The sequence below is a fragment of the Leptinotarsa decemlineata genome, unplaced genomic scaffold, assembly GCF_025532065.1.
Source record: "Leptinotarsa decemlineata unplaced genomic scaffold, Ldec_3_MD MMD2_tig00003736_RagTag_RagTag, whole genome shotgun sequence".
NCBI classification, from domain to species: Eukaryota; Metazoa; Arthropoda; class Insecta; order Coleoptera; family Chrysomelidae; genus Leptinotarsa; species Leptinotarsa decemlineata.
The window spans coordinates 2,424,111-2,444,292 of NW_027412593.1; the positions used below are offsets into that span (position 1 = coordinate 2,424,111).

The 20,182-nt window shown below is 34.7% G+C and overlaps 2 protein-coding genes across 2 annotated transcripts in view; one reads left to right on the plus strand and one right to left on the minus strand.

The window, feature by feature from the left end:
* LOC111509482 (uncharacterized) overlaps nt 1-20,182 on the minus strand; it is a 64,499-nt gene that overhangs the window by 14,740 nt on the left and 29,577 nt on the right. The window lies entirely within an intron of this gene.
* Nucleotides 10,433-13,891, plus strand: LOC141483558 (52 kDa repressor of the inhibitor of the protein kinase-like). Its single transcript, XM_074178268.1, has 2 exons — nt 10,433-10,835; nt 11,370-13,891. The coding sequence occupies exons 1-2, from the start codon at nt 10,559-10,561 to the stop codon at nt 13,625-13,627; spliced, it is 2,535 nt and encodes an 844-aa protein (XP_074034369.1). The 5' UTR covers nt 10,433-10,558; the 3' UTR covers nt 13,628-13,891.

A 20,182-nucleotide genomic window follows, 5' to 3' on the forward strand; every position in this document is an offset into this window, starting at 1 on the left:
TTCATCTTGGAAAACGTTTTCTCACACAAGTAAGTAGTACCAAAAACAGAAAACAACCCACGAGCAAATTTATGCAAATTATCAAATTGTTCCAGTGGAAGACTCTTAAAAAATTCCCAACAAAGATGAATTTTGATATTTGTTCTTAAGCATATCACTGCACCGTAAATCAATAATTTTCATTTGGACTTCCGGAGCCAGGGTTTCTCAATGTCAGAATCAAAAGGATTTTGAAAAAGCTTAATTTCATTCGCAATGACATTTATCTTCAAAGCACTCAAAGTTTCGGTTGCAAAATTGACGGAAATTCAGTCTCTGTAGTGTGGCTGAATATTTCACATGTTTCAAAATGTGTGAAACATTTTTTACGTAATTGCAATTGAAATAGTATTATTTTCTGCCTGAAGAATCTGATATTGGTGTATAAATCAGGAAGAAGCTGATTTTCTCCTTACAATCTCAAATTCATTTCGTTCATATGATTTGTTAAATCGACATAGAAGGCTAACTTCCACTTCCATTCACTATTTTCTAAATCGGCAAAAGGGCGCTGCTTTCGATCGCTGCTTGAAGTTCAAAAAAGCACTTAAGGACTTTTCCGCAACTAAGCCAGCGTACGACAGTATGATATGGTAAATCATTTTCTCCAATCTATTGAATAAACTCGCGGAATTGTCGGTGATTGAGCCCAGTGGATCTGATGAAGTTAACAACTGATATGACTGGTTTTAGAACTTCAGACATATCCAAACATTTTCCGCACAAGGACTGTTGATGAATGATTCAATGTAAGACTAATGGTTTTGAACCACCATCATTTTCTACAGCCTTTGACACAAGTGCAACCACTCCTTTATTTTTACCATACATATTTTCACCTCCATTAGTTGTTATAGATTTCAAATTTCTACATCGAAGGTACTTTTTATTAATGGCATTTTCAACTCCCTTAAATATATCTGCCGTGAATACTATCAATATCAAGAAGTTCTTTATACACTTCATGGCTTTCATCTACTCCGCGAATAAAAATCAACACCTGAGCAGTATCTGACACATCCGTTGACTCATCCAATGCTAGAGAAAACCACTCATGATGTCCATTTTTGTCAGACAGTTGATATATTGAGAGATGATATATTTTCTGCGATGTCTTGCACCCTCCGAGCCACGGTGTTTGCTGACAAACTGACACTTTTAAATAAATTTACCTTTTCGGGGCATATTTCTTCGGCTTCTGCAATCAAGCATTCTTTTATCATTTCTCCATCGGTGAATGGTTTGCCACGTTTTCCGATTTCAAGAGCCACACAAAAGCTGGCGCGAGTTACAGCTATGGTTTCATTACAAATTAAACATAGCGCCTTATTACTGGACTCAATCATAAAATACTGAAAGTTCCATTTTTCTTGGAACGTTCTGCATTCACTGTCGATTTTTCGCTTCTTTTCCATACTAACAAATCACACATAAAAGTCAAATCAAAATACTTTTATTGATGGGTGTTACTTCATTTCACAATAGACAGTTTCGTTTTCTTCGCCTTTCCTACGCAGACTAACTCGCAGTTGCGCCGCTAGCCTTTTTATATGCAATTATTACTCCCACCTCGAGGTGATCGGAATACACTAGCTAGAACCAGAACTTTCTCGAATCAGGGCGGTAATTCCAAATATTTAATTACGCCTAATGCCACCTAGCGGGTAGTTGAAAAAGATAGTACATAGTACCACTACTCGCCACTAGATGTCGTTAAGTGTCACAATATACAATAATAATTGAAATGACAAAAAAGCGTAAGTTTGTTTAGGTCACGCACTTTGCGACTATCCTAGTCTACAAATATAGTCAAGGGCAGAAATTGGAACAAACTGAAAAAATCATTATGGCCCGAAGGCTTCAAAGTTTGGAGACCCCTGCCATACACGATCAAAGGCTTTAGAAATATCAAGCGAAACCGTTCTTGACTCTCCATATTTCTCGATTGCGTTATTCCAAATATGGGTGACATACGATAGAAGGTCGCCTGTTATTTTTTTAGCTAGATTGGCCACAACTGTCCTCTATATTCACGCCGAGTTTGAGCCTGTTGAGCTCTCTTCGATACATTGTTCAGACTTATTTTGTCTTAGACGAAGGTTTCATATATGCCGTCAAGACGCACACTGCTGTTTCATTTCGTTGTGAATTCTCACTATTCAAATATGTGGCAAACTTCATCAGTTGAATACTACTATATCAAACTATAGGAACTCCTCAAAGGGGTTGACTAGGTATGGGAGCTATCCTGGGCCTGTTGCTTTTTGCTATATACACTCTCAATTTGATCAAATCTCTGAAGTTATGTAAGATTCACGTCTATGAAGATGACACCCAAATCTATTACAGTTTTCCTCGCCCACTAGTGGATAATACTTGTGAAATTATGAATCAGAAATTAGCGACTTTCACTGATTCAGCTTCTGATCACTGCTTATTGATCAACTGCATAAATCAAAATGATAGTTATTTGGTTCTGCATATAATCGTGCTGAAACGCAGCAAATAAACGTTAAAATCAATGATGATTGGTTAACTGTAGTAAATGAAGCCAAAAATTTAGGAGTCATATTAGACTCAGATTTAAGATTCGAAAAACATATCAATAAGTTAATTCAACGTGCATATAGCTCATTGAAATTGATTTATGGGAACCGGCAATTTTTTCTAAAAAGTGTTGAAATATAATTATGTGAATCATTAGTTTTGTCAGATTTTAATTATGAGGATTCTTTATATGGTCCAAATCTGACTACTGTTTACATTAAAAAAATCCAGAAAGTACAAAACTCATGTTTAGGATTGATAAGTATATGACATAAAAAAGTTTCAAAAAAATCACACAAATTGCTTGAAATCAGATGATTGGATATGGAAATTAAAAGAATTCACCATACAAATTCATTAAATGATCAACTTGAATTTGAGATTCGGAGGTTTGTTATCTCCACCAGCATTAAAAGCGAAAACATTCAGACGTTCCTTTACATATCCAATTTATAAGTTGCGCAACTCCGTTCCTAAATCCTTGCAAAATCTCTTAAGTCAAATTATAAAAATTTCTTATTTAAAAATCAAAGTCAGTTTTATCATAACTTGCTCTCCTGTGTACTCTTGCAACCTTACTATAGCTAATAATGTAATTTATGTATTCTTTAAACAGGGCTATTCAAATTCGTTTTTGTACATGGGAATCTCATTAACAATAAGAGGTAGAGTGTCGGTTGAAGTTGTGTATTTTAGAGACTTATTCAATGATGTAAAGAAATCGAATATAGCTGTTTTGGTTCTGGAGATATAAAGGAAAAAACAAAAAATCTCAAATTATTTTCTTACCTATATCTTCTTTATTCGCAGACATATTGAAGATCTGTCCACATTTTGCTATTGGCACTTGATGTGGGCTCTCAGAATATATCCATGAATCTTTTATACAGGGTGTATATTGACTTGGGCCACACCCATCTTTGAATTTTTAAATACGGACCTGTATTTTTGTTGTAGTTGTTGAATCGTAGACGTTCACTTTATACTGAGAAATTATATTCACTTTTATATTTCGGGATTTTTCGTTAATATTCGATTATAATTGTGTGAATTATTCCCTTTTAAATTACGGCCCTGAAAATTGGTTGACTGAATTGAAATAAAACACAATAGCAACTTTCACGTCTCCCTCTGTAAAGTAGAGTTTTTCGAGAGTTTTTTTTTTTCATTTTTAGGTACCTATTCATTTTTTTTCCATTACTCTGAGCGTTTTCTACAATGAACTTCGAATAAGAACACCTTTTATGATTATCTGAAACATATCAACAACAAAAATATATTATATGTGTTTTGATGAGCAGAAAAAAAATGGTAGCAATAATAATATCCGAAACAAACACTATAATTATAATGAAAATCGAAAAGAAGTAAGTAATTTATGTACACAAAAAACTTTATTATGCAATGAATGTTCGAATTAGAGTTCTTCCATTTCGAGACAAATAATGGGACAATAAGATGGTCTGCAAGATCAACAGATCTTACTATTTTGGACTATTTTCTATGGGGGACATTGAAAAATTAGATTTACGCTGGCAGAGAGATAGAAAATGTGGAAGACTCAAGATTGAGAATTTTGAATGATTTCGCCACAATGCAGCAAATACATGTATTAAGGGCAATAAATAATATAAAAAACTGAGTTTCAAAATGTTTCGAAATGGAAGGACTTCAATTCGAACATTTATTGCCCCAATATTCTTTTTGGGTACCTATATAAATTACTTCATTTCAGTTTTCATAACAATTATAGTGTTCCTTTCGGATGTTATTATTGCTATCATTTCTTTTTCTGCTTATTAAAACACATATATTTTTGATGTAGATATATTTCAAATAATCATAAAAGGTTTTCTTATTCGAAGTTCATTGTAGAAAACGCTCAGAGCAATGGAAAAATATGAATAGGCACCTAAAAATGAAAAAACACTCTCGAAAAACTCTACGATACATAGGGAGACGTGAAAGTTGCTTATATGTTTTTATTCAACTCAGCCAACCAATTTCCAGGGCCGTAATTCAAAAGGGAATAATTCACACAATTATTATCGAATATTACCGAAATATCTCGAAATATAAAATTTGATTTAATTTCTCAGTATGAAGTAAACGCCTACGATCCAAAAACTACAACAAAAAATGCAGGTCCTTATTTGAAAATTCAAAGATGGGGGTGGCCCAAGTCAAATGACACCCTGTATAAAAGATTCATGGATATATTCTGAGAGCCCACATCAAGTGTTAATAGCAAAATGTGGACAGATTTTCGATATGTCTGCGAATAAAGAAGATATAGGCAAAAAAGTAATTTGGGATTTTTTGGTTCATCCTGTATATCTCCAGAACAAAAAGAACTATATTCGGTTTCTTCACATCATTGAATAGGTCTCGAAAATACACCACTTTGCCACGATTTAACCGATACTCTATCTCTTATCGTTTACGAGATCCCCATGTACAGAAACAAATTTGAGTCGCCCTGTATATTGTCTATACTCACTACCTTATTATTATTGAGTGAAAATATGCTATATAGACTTAAGTGGAAGAACATATTCCTGATGAAGTAAGTGATTGCTTCATGGGAGAAAATGAACTTCGCTCTTTATTTTCCAACTTTTTTAATAAACATATTTTAGTATAGATGTACTGTATGTGGAAAATAATAAAGACGTATTATTATCAATATAGTAAGTTCAAAATGTGTGGGTCTATCCGATCCTCTAATGACTCTTATGCAAGTCAAGATGGTTCAATGCGGCTTTCACGAAGCCGATTACTCAATTTGGTTAGGGTTTATAAACTGTTCAATAAAAAATATGTGAACAATGTAAACGACAGAAATGTCTATCCATTTGGTTTAATAAACTAAGAAACTGCCAAGGTTGGTATAATCTCCTTCTGAATAATCACAAATGTAATATTTCTGTATTTTTATGCATGTAGAAGAAAAAGATGATGTATAATAGTTTTTGTTTTATCGCGTATTTTATTGATAACGCATGTGCATTTTTTCGTCATCCCAACTCTAAGTTTTACAGACTACTTTTTTTGTGATATATTCCCGTATATTGATCATTTCTTGTGATTTATTTCGGCAGTTTGGCATCTGAACTTTAGGTCAGTTATATATTATAATGTCTTGAAATTTCGAGAACTATATTTTTAGGATTTGAGTTCTCTGTTGTTTCTGTGACATTAGTATATAACTGACTCAGGTTCAGGTTAGTTGGACATTTCCAGTCTATCCATATGAGTTATTTCTATATTAATTAATTGTCCTTCAAATTATATCAGATCGGTATCATTGGATCGCAGCCAAATAATATTTCCACATCTGCCGATGCCAGTTGTATCAAGTTATCCCAATTCTTTTAATAATTTCATTTTTGTTGAAACGTTAAGACAAATCATCTAATTATACAAGGTACAGCGCGATAACGGGCGGTTAGCCGTATTTTTGGAAATAATAAGATTCATATTCTGAAAATTGGCAAATATAGGATTTTCAATATGCCTTATCGAATGAAAATAATGACGCTTTTTCAACACTTTCCGTCATACCGGAAGTTGGTACCAACTTCCCCAATTAAAATGTAACAGCCTGTTTTCAACACCTAACATAATTCTCATTTGAGGTTATGTGATACATCATATACCAAAAATACGCCGTTCTCGAGATTAATTAAGTAAGTATTCGGCTTTTGAGTGATGATTGAATACATGACTAAGTTATTACTCATTCATCAAAATACTTAATTCCATCGTTTTGTAGGAGTAACATTTCCAAAATATTATACAAGGTGTTCGGAATCGATGACTAACTCTGAAGATACAAAAATTGGCCAAAACTCAGTTTTTTCAAATGAAACACCCTGTATTTCAGGATAGCTTTGATATTCCGAGATGATTTTGACTCATCATCATGAAACATTCTGTATATCAAAAACCAACCATTCATAGGATATATTTCGATAAATTCCATACTTTCCGTTTCTAAATCGTTGAACTGTCTATTCCACTGTCAATTTTAATATTTCTTTTCTTCCATTTGAAATAATTTTATATTCAATTGTAATTTTGAGGATATATTATTTCTGTCATGGAGTTCAGTTAAAACTTTGTATGTCCATGTTCAAACCATGGATCAATAAAAACAGTGTGATAAGAGACATCTGCTGTTAAAATATATAGCTCTTACTCTTCGATTTTATAAAATTGTTGTCATTCAAAGTGTCCACTCAAGTTAACATCTCCATTTTTTATTTTTATTTTTTATAATTATTCTACGTAAGGACTATTTCTAATTTATTCTATATATTATATTATTTGAAAAGTATATTTGGGTGAATACCAGAACAGAATTGTACCCATACAAGTTATTCCAATTTTTCAATACATTTCATTATCATCTTCAGGGAAAATCTACAAAATGGTTATGATAACATCAATATTCGAATTCACAAAGTTGCGACTTACTGGTTTTGAAGTTGGCCGTGTCAAAAATGATATGAAATTTATAAAAATAAAGCATATCAGTGAAATTAGACAAGCCACAAAATTAAAACAGCTTGGTCCCTCAATAACGCACAATGATTACTTGACAATTTCTAAATGAACATTTCGAATATTGAAAACTAATATACCGATGAATACCATGTGGTTTTAATCAAAAAGGGAGAGACAAAAAACATGTCATTGACATCTGTCATGGAGTTCAGTTAAAATTTTGTATGTCCATGTTCAAACAATGGAACAATAAAAATAGTTCTGGTACAAGTGTAATGAAATGCTACTGCCATTAAAGTATTAGAAACTCTCTGCCAAATTTTTGATATTTTTGAAATTTGTCAATTGTTAGAAATACACAATACCTACTTATGTCCAGAGAATTTTATTATTCCATTTTGAAACAACTTGAATATGATGGATTGAATATAATAATAATAATAATGATAACTTTTATTTGTAGTTCTTTATTACATATAAATACAATAATTATTCAATCAATAAAAATGATTAAAAAAATACAAATGAGGCCGTGAAGACTGGTGAAGAATCAGTTACATTATTTATTAATTGATGTGAAGTATAAGTCAAAAAATGGAAGTTATTATGGTTCTGATAACAATTCAGAATTATTATTAGCTTGAAATTTATCTATATTGCTTGACATTGATTAAACTACACATACATTTCAAACTGATGATAATTATATTTTTGAAAATTTTACCTCATTTTTGACACGGCTAACCTCAAAAACAGTAAGCCTCAACCCTTTCTGTAAATTCGAACATTGATGTCATTATAACCTTTTTATAGCTTGTCTCTGAAGATGATAAAATTTATCGTAATATTATGAGAGAACACTTCTGGCTGTTCTCCAAAATATACTTTCCAATTTTCGTTCTTAACTAGTCAGCAAAGACTATATCCTTGAACTATATTATATTCTCTTCAGTTTGCTTATTTCAGCATATATTTAACACTATGTCTATTCATCTATTATTAGGTCTAGAAAAATATACTGTGAACAACAGTTTATCAAAAATTATTCAACATGGAAGTAAAAGTTGTTTAAACATGTTTCCGATGATTTTAACATGATAACAATTGCCACGATTTTTAAATTGAAAACTAATAATAAAAGTAAAAGAAAATATTTTGGAGTAACTTCAATTAACTTTTCGCATGCTTTTGTACGCGCTGAAATGTTTCGAAAACATTTCTGTTGAGTCAAAACAGCTTTATAGATAGAATAATTGAATGAAATTTAATTTTATTAGTTTGACCCTGTTCTCAATTCAGCACAATCTTCGTGATGCACATCTGCGAAGCGAATTTATCTTGTCATAAATTTCACGCTATTTTTACTGTGACAAACAAGAAAGCCCCACAACAATAAATATTATTGAGTTTGTTGAAACTGGAAGAAAAATAAATAACTACCTTGAATCGTCCGCATTCTGTGATCAACAAATTTTTGCTAACATGCACAGTGATTGAGAAAGTGGCATGAGTAATGGAGTGAGATATAAAAAAATGGACACATGGACACAACAGTCGATTACCTTTTTCTATGAGAATGAGAATAGCTCAATATGTGGTATTCAAAAAACACACTTCAATGTGAAATTTCCACTTGAAAGTTTACAAAACTGCGGAACGTGTTTCGCTATAGAGGGTGTTTCAAATTCGATCCTCACCATTGGGATCTCGAAAACTATGAAAGATACGAAGATGGTTGAATCGGAGCAAAGTTGCGCATTTACTTGACAAACAATGTGACGTTGAAGTTCTGAAGTATATCCGGAGATATCCGGATAAACCAGAAATTTCGGAAAATGGTTTTATTTTTTTCTAGCTATATTTTTCGAAGGATTCGAAAATAAATTACACTTCTACATTGCCACTTTTTCCCTGCTACATAATGGTGTTTTCAGATTTGCCTATCCGACGTTTCGTCTTCCGGCCACCATCATCAACTTTATTTTTAGTTATAGGCGCTACATTGAATTCTGTCTGTTTTGAATAGAACCATATTGTACCTTTTCAATGATGTATCATAAGTTATCATTCTTTTTCAAAAAATTAGAGATATTGAAAAAAATGCATTCTCATTATAATACTTAACTGGAAGCAGTAAGTAAGTGGAAATTAGACAAAGTATTTTATTCCTATATCTAATTGAAGATGAATTTCCACAAAATAAATATGTCATCAATATCACAAACTCATTATAATAGGGTTTGACTTTGATGTTTCTGAATTTGACTTTCAGTTTGTTACACTCAATGACATTTTGTTATTGTACAAGTCATTGAATTTTTGGCGAATAATGGCTTTCACGAATGAAGAAAATTAGATCTGATACAAATTTATTATAAAAACGATAGAAACAGTGTTGGGACATCGGAAATGTTTTTAAACTTGTATCCCGAAAGACGACAACCACATCGAACTATGTTCAAGTTATTGGATCAAAATCTCACCGAGTTTGGTTCATTTGAAAAGCCGAAAAAAAAATACGGGGACAGAATGGACCAAGACATTGTGTCGTTCTAAATAAAAATTAATAATTTGCAGATAAACATGAAGACGGGGAAATCTACACGTCTCTACATATCCCTTTTTTCTTCATTCGTGAAAGCCATTTTTCGCCAAAAATTCAATGACTTGTACAATAACAAAATGTCATTGTGTGTAACAAATTGAGAGTCAAATTTAGAAACATCAAAGTCAACGCCTATTATGATAAGAATTAATTTTTTTCAATATCTCCATTTTTTGAAAAAGAATGATAACTCATGATACATCATTGAAAAGGTGAAATCTGGTCCTATTCAAAACAGAAAGAAGCCAATCTGGATATACTCGGAATTTCAGAATTTTCTTAACGGCATTTTGTTGGTCAGGCCTGTATAGTTTACAACAAAAACAAGATTGAAAGACAGAAAGAATCCAATGTAGCGCCCATAAGAAAAAAATAAAGTTTATGATGGTGGCCGGAAGACGAAACGTCGCACAGCATATCTGAAAACACAATTATGTAGCAGGGAAAAGGTGGCAATGTAGAAGTGCAATTTATTTTCGAATCCTTCGAAAAATAAAGCCAGAAAAAAATAAAAACCATTTTCCGAAATTACTGTTTTTTCCGGATATATCCGGATATACTCAAAATTTCAGAACTTTCTCAACGGCATTTTGTTGGTCAGGCCTGTATAGTTTACAACAAAAACAAGATTGGAAGCATGGATGCGAAAAGTGGAAACGAGTATACCCAACGCCAGTTTTTCCAGGAACTCAATATTGAAACCAAGGGCGTCGCCAAGGGGGGGCAGGGAGGGGCAGCTGCCCCCCCTAGAGATTCTAAAAAAGTTGCCAAATATAATGCAACCAAAGTCCTAAGTATTTGAGTTGATTTGCTTGAAGTTCAAGCCTTGAACAATCATTCCCGTGCGTCGAAACTCGAATGAATTCACCAATTCTTAATATTCCGTACTACGCTGCGCTCTGCTCTACTCTATCGTTGAAGCGGGAGAGAGGGAGTGGGGAAGCAAAGCAACATGTAACCGCGTGGCGCCCGCGCCCCCCGCACAGCCGCCTTTTGTTTTATCGTCTGTCTGTCATTTATTCGTGCGTTAGCGTTGCCTGCCACTGCCCGCTTTTACGTTTGTTTTGTGCGCTATTATCACATCTAAATAGTTGCTGTGACCACGTAATCAATATGGACATCAGAAAGTTTTTTGGTGAGTATCACTTGCGTTTAGCTTTCGTATTTTCCGTCCGTAAAATAACGTCAATTGATTTGATTATAAATGCTGATTTTGCATCGGTTTTTAAAATCGCAAAGATCCGTTTCTAGGCACGATATCCGATTCTTAAGGGTCGTCAGCTTAAACCAAAAGGAAAATTGCTCAATTTAATGGTTCAATCGAAAATAGGACCGTATTAACATAGCTTAAAGTAGAAAATTGTATGAATGAATATCGGCAGTGCCGATTCGGCACAGTCGGCTCGCGTATGCTTGAGACTCCGGCGCGTGCGTGTCGTCGCGCCCGCTCTAGAGTGCTCGAGCGAGGATGCCCGAGACCGCGCGAGCATAGCCGCGGCGGTTAAACCACTCGAAATAGCTAGGACTGTTGATATAAAAAATATCGTTATCGTTGACGCTAGTCCTTGCGCGGGCTCGAGCCTGCCGTCGTCTTGAAGGGCATTTATGCTTTCAATGTGAATTGCGGACCAGAAGAAGTTGTTGCTATTTCAAATATTTTATTTTGCAGTTTTAAAAAGAAAGAAACCTGAAGGAGCAAGCAGTGACAGCGATGATTCCGTGGGTGACCTGGCGAGATCTAGCACATCTAAAGAACCGAACTTAGTTCCCGACTCTTCGATAAATGACTGCAACGAAAATGACATCGGTAAATTTATTGGACAAGCATCAATGTTATCGACTGAAATGAAGAAAGAATTGCTTGAAAACACTTGGTCTCCGTCTGCGACGTATGATTTTGCGGAAGACGCTAAACATTTGAAGAGGAAATTCAATTATTCATGGTTGGAAACGTACTCTCCATGGTTGGCCTATTCCAGGCACCAAAAAGGAGCCTTTTGTAAATATTGTACATTGTTCCCGCCAAATCCAAATTCTTTTAGAGGCGTATTAGGGTCATTTATCATAAGGCCGTTTTGTAAGTTCAAAGATATTCACGAGCATTGCAAAAAGCACATGGAAACCCACTTCCATAAGATGGCACTGGAAGCCGCTAAATCATTTCTTGGAAGTGTGCCTGTAGATTTACAACTCAACAAATACTCCCGAGGCATTATTGAAGAAAACCAAAAAATTATAACATCTATTATTTCCTGCATTACGTTTTGCGGGTCGCACGACTTAGCTCTGAGAGGAAAACATTATGGCGAAGGTATTCTCGAGGACTTATACAAGCTACGAATTGACGCGGGAGATTTAGTTTTGAAGAAACACATTGAGCATGGGAAAAAGAATGCAAGCTATCGATCGATTCATATTCAAAATGAAATTATCGCAATTTGTGGAGATGTTATTAAGGCAGACATTGTGAAAAAAGTTAAAGAAGCAGAAGCTTATAGTGTGTTAGCAGACGAAACAGCTGATATTTCCGGTACTGAACAATTATCGATTGGGCTGCGATATTTTGACGAGGAAGCCAATGAGGTCCAAGAAATGTTCGTCGGATTTGTTGAGCTGAAAGGTCTGGATGTGAAATCTATTGCATATTGCATCGATGAGTTTCTGACTAAAGAAGACCTTAATCCTGCTGATAAATGCGTTGGTTTTGGATTTGACGGTTGTTCGACGATGTCCGGAAAAGACGGTGGAGTACAAGCGATCCTTCGCAAAAAATATACCAAAGCACTGTTCTTTCATTGCTCGTCCCATAAACTGAATCTGGTAATAAATGATCTCAATATTCTTCCTGAAATTCGAAACACCATGGGAACCACTAAAGATATTATTAATTTTTTTCGGGAATCTGTTTTGAGAAGAAAATTGGTACCTAATATTGCCAGGCTCTGCGAAACAAGATGGAGTGAGAAACATAAAACTATCAGAGTATTTAAGGAGAATTTTCCTGTTATATTGGAAGCCTTAGAAAACTTATCGCGTGAAGGAAACAGTGCTACTCGAAAAAATGCCTTTCAACTCCATGCGGCTGCTTTCAAAATTTCGTTTATACTTTGTATTACTTTGATAGCTAAATACTCTGCTTTGTTAGAACCTGTTGTCAACGCACTCCAATCCATAGCTTTGGATGTGGTTAAGGCCTCGCAACACGTCAAACGCATTTTGCAATTGCTTAAGAGCCACCGTGATAATCCCGAAAGAGTCACAGATGAAATTATAAAGGATGCTACTGTTGTTGCGGAGAAAGTCGGCCTGGAGGAGGATATCACTTCAATGCCGCGCATTGTTGGGAAACAACGTCATCGAAGCAATCACCCAGCAGAAAGCCCTTCAGAATTCTGGAAAAGATCATTAATAATACCATACTTGGACTCCGTTATTACATCGCTTGAAACACGCTTTGCTGAAGAAAATACTCCATCATTTGCTTTATCTAAATTACACCCCGCACAAATGCAAACGATGTCAGTCGAAAATCTCACAGAAACTTGTGAAACTATCGCTCAGTTTTATAATTTACCAAACATAAAAATTGAAGTCGAGCTTTGGCAGCAATTCTGGCATAATAAACCAAACTCAACAGATCAAACCGTTGTTGATATCCTAAAAGAAGCAAAAACCTTCTTTCCCGACACGGAAAAAGCGTTGAAAATTTTGATCGCTCTTCCATGCACGACGTGTACGGTAGAGCGATCGTTTAGCAGCCTTAGGAGACTAAAAACCTGGCTAAGAAGCACTATGAGTGAAAATCGCCTCAATGGTTTGGCCATGATGAGTGTGCACCGAAAACTTATACATGGAAACTTACAAGATTTTAATAATAAAGTGGTCGAGAAGTTTACAATGAATCCCCGAAAATTATATTTCAATTAACCTAATATAAACAAACAACGACCATTATAATATTAAAATCTGATTGATAATTAAAAAAAATACGCTGTACACTTATTCAAATTCAAACTCCTTTTTATTCTATTTTTCTAATAAATGTTATTATAACTTATTTACATGTTTTTTATTGCATAGTCAAGAGCTCGTGCTCGTGTAGCTTTACACATTGGACTCTGTACTGTCACAGAATACCTACAATTCTCATTCATAGAGAATGAGAAAAGTATGAATTGTAGTATATGTAAAGTCAACTTGCCCCCCCTGCGCCATCGGCTGGCGACGCCCTTGATTGAAACTATACGACATTGAATGAAATAACAGAAATTCTTTTTTTAGATTGCTTTTCGTTATGAAATTCAAGGATAATAATTATACCCATTCGGCACATCATTCATTAATAAAATTCAATCAAAAATATCTCTGTTATTATTTATAGATACAGTGTAATATTTTAGTAGCGAAAAATGGCAATTACTCGCTCGAGTGGTTTACGACAAACTCCATTCTCACGAATTCCTCTCGTTGAGTAATAAACTTCAAGGTGCAAGATATAACTTAGTCGATGTATTCACTTGAAATACCTCTTGAAATAGGTATGATGATAATATGAAATATAGATTCCTTCTCGATACAGTCTTCTAACTTATTTATTTCCAGCTTTAAGCTTTGTTCACGAGATGGAGCTGTTATCGGTTAACAATCTTTCTTTCAAACAAAGGTTTCATACATGCAGTCGAGTCGCATTGAAACCAATCGAATCCCAAGCACACTGCTCTTTGGATCAGATCTTTCCTGCACTGATGAGAGACAATATCATGAAAACGGGTAGATGATAAACTGAATTGATTTCTGGACGAACGAGAAACATCTGGAAGACCAATATCCGTGAAATATTTTGCATGAATGTTTGTCGGATATAATTCAATGTCCAGTGTGGTATTAGTCGGGGAAGTAGTTGTTTTCCGGCAGGCATTAATCAGAACCTACTCTGTAGGTACTTTGGGGTAGATGAATATTTCCAGATTTTATTTCGAAATATTCATTTTCTTAAACGTATGTATGTCTCTCCGATACATTATTCAGACTTATTTTATCTTAGACAGCTTTCATACACGCCATCGAGTCACATACTTCTGTTTCTTTTTAGTTACGTTCAAACTATATGAACTTCTCAAAAAGGTTGACTAGGTATGGTAAGGGTCTGTCCTCAAATGAGTCTAATGCAACTCAAGATGGTTTAATGTGGCGTTCACCTATTCAAACTCGACCAAATGAATCCAGCTTCCTAACAAAGCCTATTACTCCATTTGGTTAGGAGTTTTCAAGGTCAACTATCAAGCGTTTAATTCTGCCAAATGCTAAAAACCTAATTTGGTCCTCTGCTACCACTGCAAGGTTGACAGACCATGGTACGTTTTCCTCAATCTGATAAGGACCTGATCGGCGGTCAGTCTGCCAGTCTGTAACCTCACAGGTAACTTGTAGCTATTCAGGCCGGAACGTGCAGCTCTGGAATCTACATGTGGACCATTTTCTGGAAGTCTTCTACGGCAGCCATAATGACATGCTAACAGAAATTCAGTTGTTTGGTCGATATTAAGGTTGTCGAATATTTCAATTGCAAAATTCGCACCTTAATGACCGCAACAACTTTCCCTTAATAAGACATCTATAAAATAGCTACAACAGATGACCCCGTAGATTCAGCGAGGCATGGCTCTTCGCCTCTGGTTTGGACGAATCATGGTTTGAGTGTAAGCGTTTGCTGAACTGGTTAGGGAAAGTTTGTTTCCTCTCCTGATGCAGATTCTGCTTCTGCTGATCAAGAATTTGATGCGAAACAGATTTATAACATACCTTGCTCTTGAGAAGGCTGTACTACATAGCCTCTGTCTTAGATTTATTGATAGCATCAAGAGTTGTAGAATGGAAAAAAGATAGGCTTACTCCGATAGGGAAATGTGACAAACCAATTGAAAATCCTTCTTCCTTTCGACCAGTTTGCCTACTGAATGTAGAAGGCTTCTATGCTCGAGCGCATCAACGGAGAATTTAGGCGAACCGGAGCGATATTAGCGACTTATGGTTTCCGAAAAAAAGGACAAACCATGGACTCAGTAAATAAAATGATACGCTGGGCAAGGGAAGCCATAGCCCAGCTCATAGCCATAGCTCTACGTTGCGATCAAGCTGAACATCAAGAATGCCTCCAATAGTGCATCGTGGTAGTTGATTTTGAACAAACTAAGAAACAAAAGAATAGTAGAGAGCCTGCAGGCTCAAAGAAGATAATACCAATCATGATTGGTATTATCTTCTCGTACCTGTCAGAGAAGAAAGTGATACTGAAGAGTGAAGTCTGTTAAAATAAGTAGTGGCGTGCCCCAGGAGTCGGTGTTTGGCCCCACTATGGAGCATCCTATATGACGACTTTCTCAAATCGGAAATGCCTGACGGAATGAAACTGGTTGGCCGCAATAGTGACAGCCAAAACAGAAGACCTTCTGGTGAATTTGGCGAACAGGGGATCACTACGTTTCTCAGATGAGATCAACCACCTGTTATCCTACTCTCTAAAAGAAGGAAACTGAAACCAATAAGATTCGACATCCAAGGAACAACGACAACAAGGAAGACTCAGCAAAACTGTGGAATATTTGAGTATATGGCTAGACACACAGCTTACTTTCACTGAACATATAAGTCAAATGAGAACATGAACACACTTCCTGATACCAGATATACAGGTCTGGATCAATAGACCTTTTGGTGGAGTGGACTCATGCATTTTCGGGGTATGGTTGTTTCCCTTAGGAGCGCAGGAGAGCTGAATCCCCAAATTGTCCATATTGTCATGCAGAAGACGACGTAAAGCATACACTCTTCACTTGTACAAGATGGCAAGAAATAAAGACATGCAAAACGGGAAGAATTTTCTGTGCAGAGATCGTGATACAGTGTCTTCAGGGTAGAGAAAAATCGTAGAAATACGCATATAACACACTTTGATCTATCACCGAAACCAAAGAAGTGGAGAATAAGCAAAGATTAATGGAAGATGATAATCAATTCCCCAAATTAATTAATACTACTGAATCTTTAGTCGAGCTAAGAATGACCTTTGAGTTTTCATAAATTGCTACGAATGAATGATGACAAAATCCAAATCCAAATCTTGATGATTCACCGATGAGAATCATCAAGAATAATAAACCTCTGAGGAAGCCAACCACTCGTGCTAGCGAAGCTTTAGGATGGAGTTCCAAACTACGACGGCCTACAAACCCGATTGAAGATAATAACACATATAGAAACTATTCGTTCAATATCAATTTCACATAAGTTTCATATACAGGGCATGATATTTTCAACAAACGACAGTACCCAGTAATTGAAGACTGAATCAGTTGAATCTACATACGTTCTCTTTAATGATAATCGTGTCATGTAGGTTTTTTCCAGGGTTTCCCCTGCAGCTGGAAAGTGAACGTACCATCTGGAGAATGTTACTTTCTTTCTGAATACGGGTATATGTCTACATTAGAAATATTAAATTGAATCCTGTTCTTGTTTCTTTCATAAAGAAACATAAATATTTTTCATTAAGTTCCTTACGAAAAATTTCGTAACAGGATATTACAGGAAATGAGAATGTACTAACAACCATGAATCGAAAATCTAGTTTTAAACAAAACCAGTGTTTGAACTCATTTCCTATCTGAAAAAACATATTTTCCGATATTTCGAAAATAAACAAAGCAAAAATGTGTTGCTGTTGAACTTGAATCACACATTCGATTATTTACAGAGGAAGTAAACTGTTTGGAGGAATCAAACTATTTATTACCGAGAACCTCATAAAAAGTATAATAAACTCGTAATTTCAGTCAAAGAAAATTTACTTGAGGAGTAACGTTTGACTTTATCGACGCTTCATATAGAATGACACAATCTTTTTAACGGTGGAGTAAAATGTTCCTAATGCTCTAATTGAGTAAATCATATTCTTCGGCAAATTTGATCTTGGGAAGTTTATTCCACAAAGAGCCCTTCTCAAAATGGAAGATTTTTCCAAAAGTGTATTAAGTTGAAGCAATGAGTAGCTTTCATCAACCATTTTTCAAATACATCACTTTTGAAGAAATCAATTGGTCACACGCTTCCCGTAAAAGTGTCTATAGAACAAAAACAATCCCCCAATGGGCATAGAACTGAAGAAAATGATTTAATGCGGGATGCATGATTGCTCAGGCACCCAGTACTGGTAATTGAAGAATTGCTACAGTACATCTGGGTTCAGAAGAATTAGAAGGGGAATTGGGGTGTATGATGAAGACTCAAACTGCAGGAAATGCAATAAAAGGATGGAGAGCGCTCATCGTATTTTTTACGGATGTGAGGAACGGGATTATAAGAAACAATCAATTTATGGACAATCCAAATTATGTCCAGAAGAATATGACAAACATCCAACAAGAGACCTGTGCTACTTAGTACAGGAAACAATATTTTTGATATTGGTGGTATAGAATGAATATGGGTTATCTTCCGACAGGGAAAAACCCCCTGTCTCTAAGACAATTTAAAGAAACTTTTTGCCCAACATTAAAAATCTGACATGGCACAAAACTCATTATAGTATGTTTCAAAATAATCGGTAAATGTATAGGTTTTTAGTGTAGGATGAACTCAAGTGGTCTTTTAACAAGGAGAAATGCCCCATTTTCTGACATATTTGCCTAAATCGAAAATGAACAGATAAATACAATACAAAACTTCATTATTTTCTTTAGAAGATTTTCAGTTATTTTGAAGATTTTCTTTAACCTTTTTGGTGTAAGATAAAGTCGAATGATCTTCCAATAAGGAGAAAGACTCCTTTTCTCTGAAACAAGTCTGCTCAAAATAAAAAAAACTATTATTACACAAAAATTATGATATAGAACTATACTCTTTTATTCCAGAATATTAAGTTGAGCAAGAAGTTTGCAGTTATTTTGACTTTTCTTAATTTGGTTTTGGATAAACTTGAGTGATCTTGTAACATACATATTCCTTGCCAAAAGAGGATTTCTATTCGATTTTGCATAACTAAATAGCATATCAGTACTTTCATCATTTAAATTCATCTTTGATATATTCATAAACGTCTGACAGTTCTAAACAGATATCAACCACGCATTCGTTTTTTCTGTCATAGAAATCAGACAAAGCCTACGCGTTTAAGATGCTAAATGAATCGAGATGCTATTTGATTAAACCAAAATATACAACAATCGAATTTTGACCAAAAACTGATATTTTTGTTACTTCCAGGATTGAGAATTATAAAAATATTACGAATTATAATTGATTAGGGAGAAATAAGCCTTGAAATAAGGATTACGGCAATATAAAAATTTACAAAACGAAGAATAACTAATTTTCATTGTATTGGGGTGCCTACCTATCGAATTTATTGGGATTTCTGTATTATATTTTGAAGAAATCGGAACAATTTACAAAAAATGTAACGACAGAACCGTAATTTGAAATTGTTGTCACTGATGATGTTAGTTATTTCAAATGAAACGCTATAAAAATATCAAGTGTGATATACCTTTGAATTGTGAGTTTATTGCTTCATCAGTATCTGTAATAAAAAAGAAATGTCCCTATATAAAAAAAAAGTTGATGTTGGTCATGTTGACACGAAACGTTTTATTGAATATTTATTATTACATCGTCATAGTACACTTCGAATAAAATAACATTTTCCTCTTCCATTTTTTTATATTCTTCGATATAACAATTCCATTCGAACAAAACCAAAAACAGCATTTTTGGTTTTCCCCGTATAACTCGAGAAGGGGTTGTATTGTTCCCGATGACAGTTACATTTTTTACTATTCAGTCGTCTTTGTTACTGTTACGGTTCCTGAATACTATTTTTCATTCAGGAAGTGTTGAGTGTTTCATTTGTTACTAAGTATTGCTCGGAATAAAGATCAAAATTGAAAAAGCTTTCACTTTTTCAATATAGATTGATTATAGTAATTCAGGTAAATAGAATAAAACTGTGTACGAATATCTCTACGAATAAGAAAGTTGAGGGCAGTTGATGTTGCGCCTGCAAGAATAATTTCGTCAGGCGTGTGGCGTCATTTGACCCATACAACGATATTTACAGTCGCTACTTCAATTTTTGCAGTTGAATTCGTCGCTCGTGTGCATTAAATTCATCACAACATCTAAAATTGAAGAAAAGTACACACAACAATTCGATGATCCAGTTTTCAGTATATTCATTGATGAATTTTCAAAATTATTTCTCTAATTTCAATGTATTGTTTTATATTTCGAGTTGAACTAGATTCATCCGGCATTAACAATATTGTGAAACTTATTCGTTAAATGTGTCAGAAATGCACTGTACTGTTCGCATCCTTGTCTATTATTGAAGGCCATGGAACAAGGTTAACTAGATACAATCATAGTTCAACAACAATAGGTCAAATCGTTTTCCAGAAAATTATTCAAAGTAAATTCAGCTTATCT

What these genes read in the sequence shown, in the direction of transcription:
- LOC141483558 (XM_074178268.1), top strand. Translation starts at nt 10,559, where the DNA reads ATGAATTCACCAATTCTTAATATTCCGTACTACGCTGCGCTCTGCTCT. An exon ending in GGACATCAGAAAGTTTTTTG is followed by an intron (nt 10,836 to 11,369) that starts GTGAGTATCACT and finishes TTTATTTTGCAG; the next exon opens with TTTTAAAAAGAAAGAAACCT.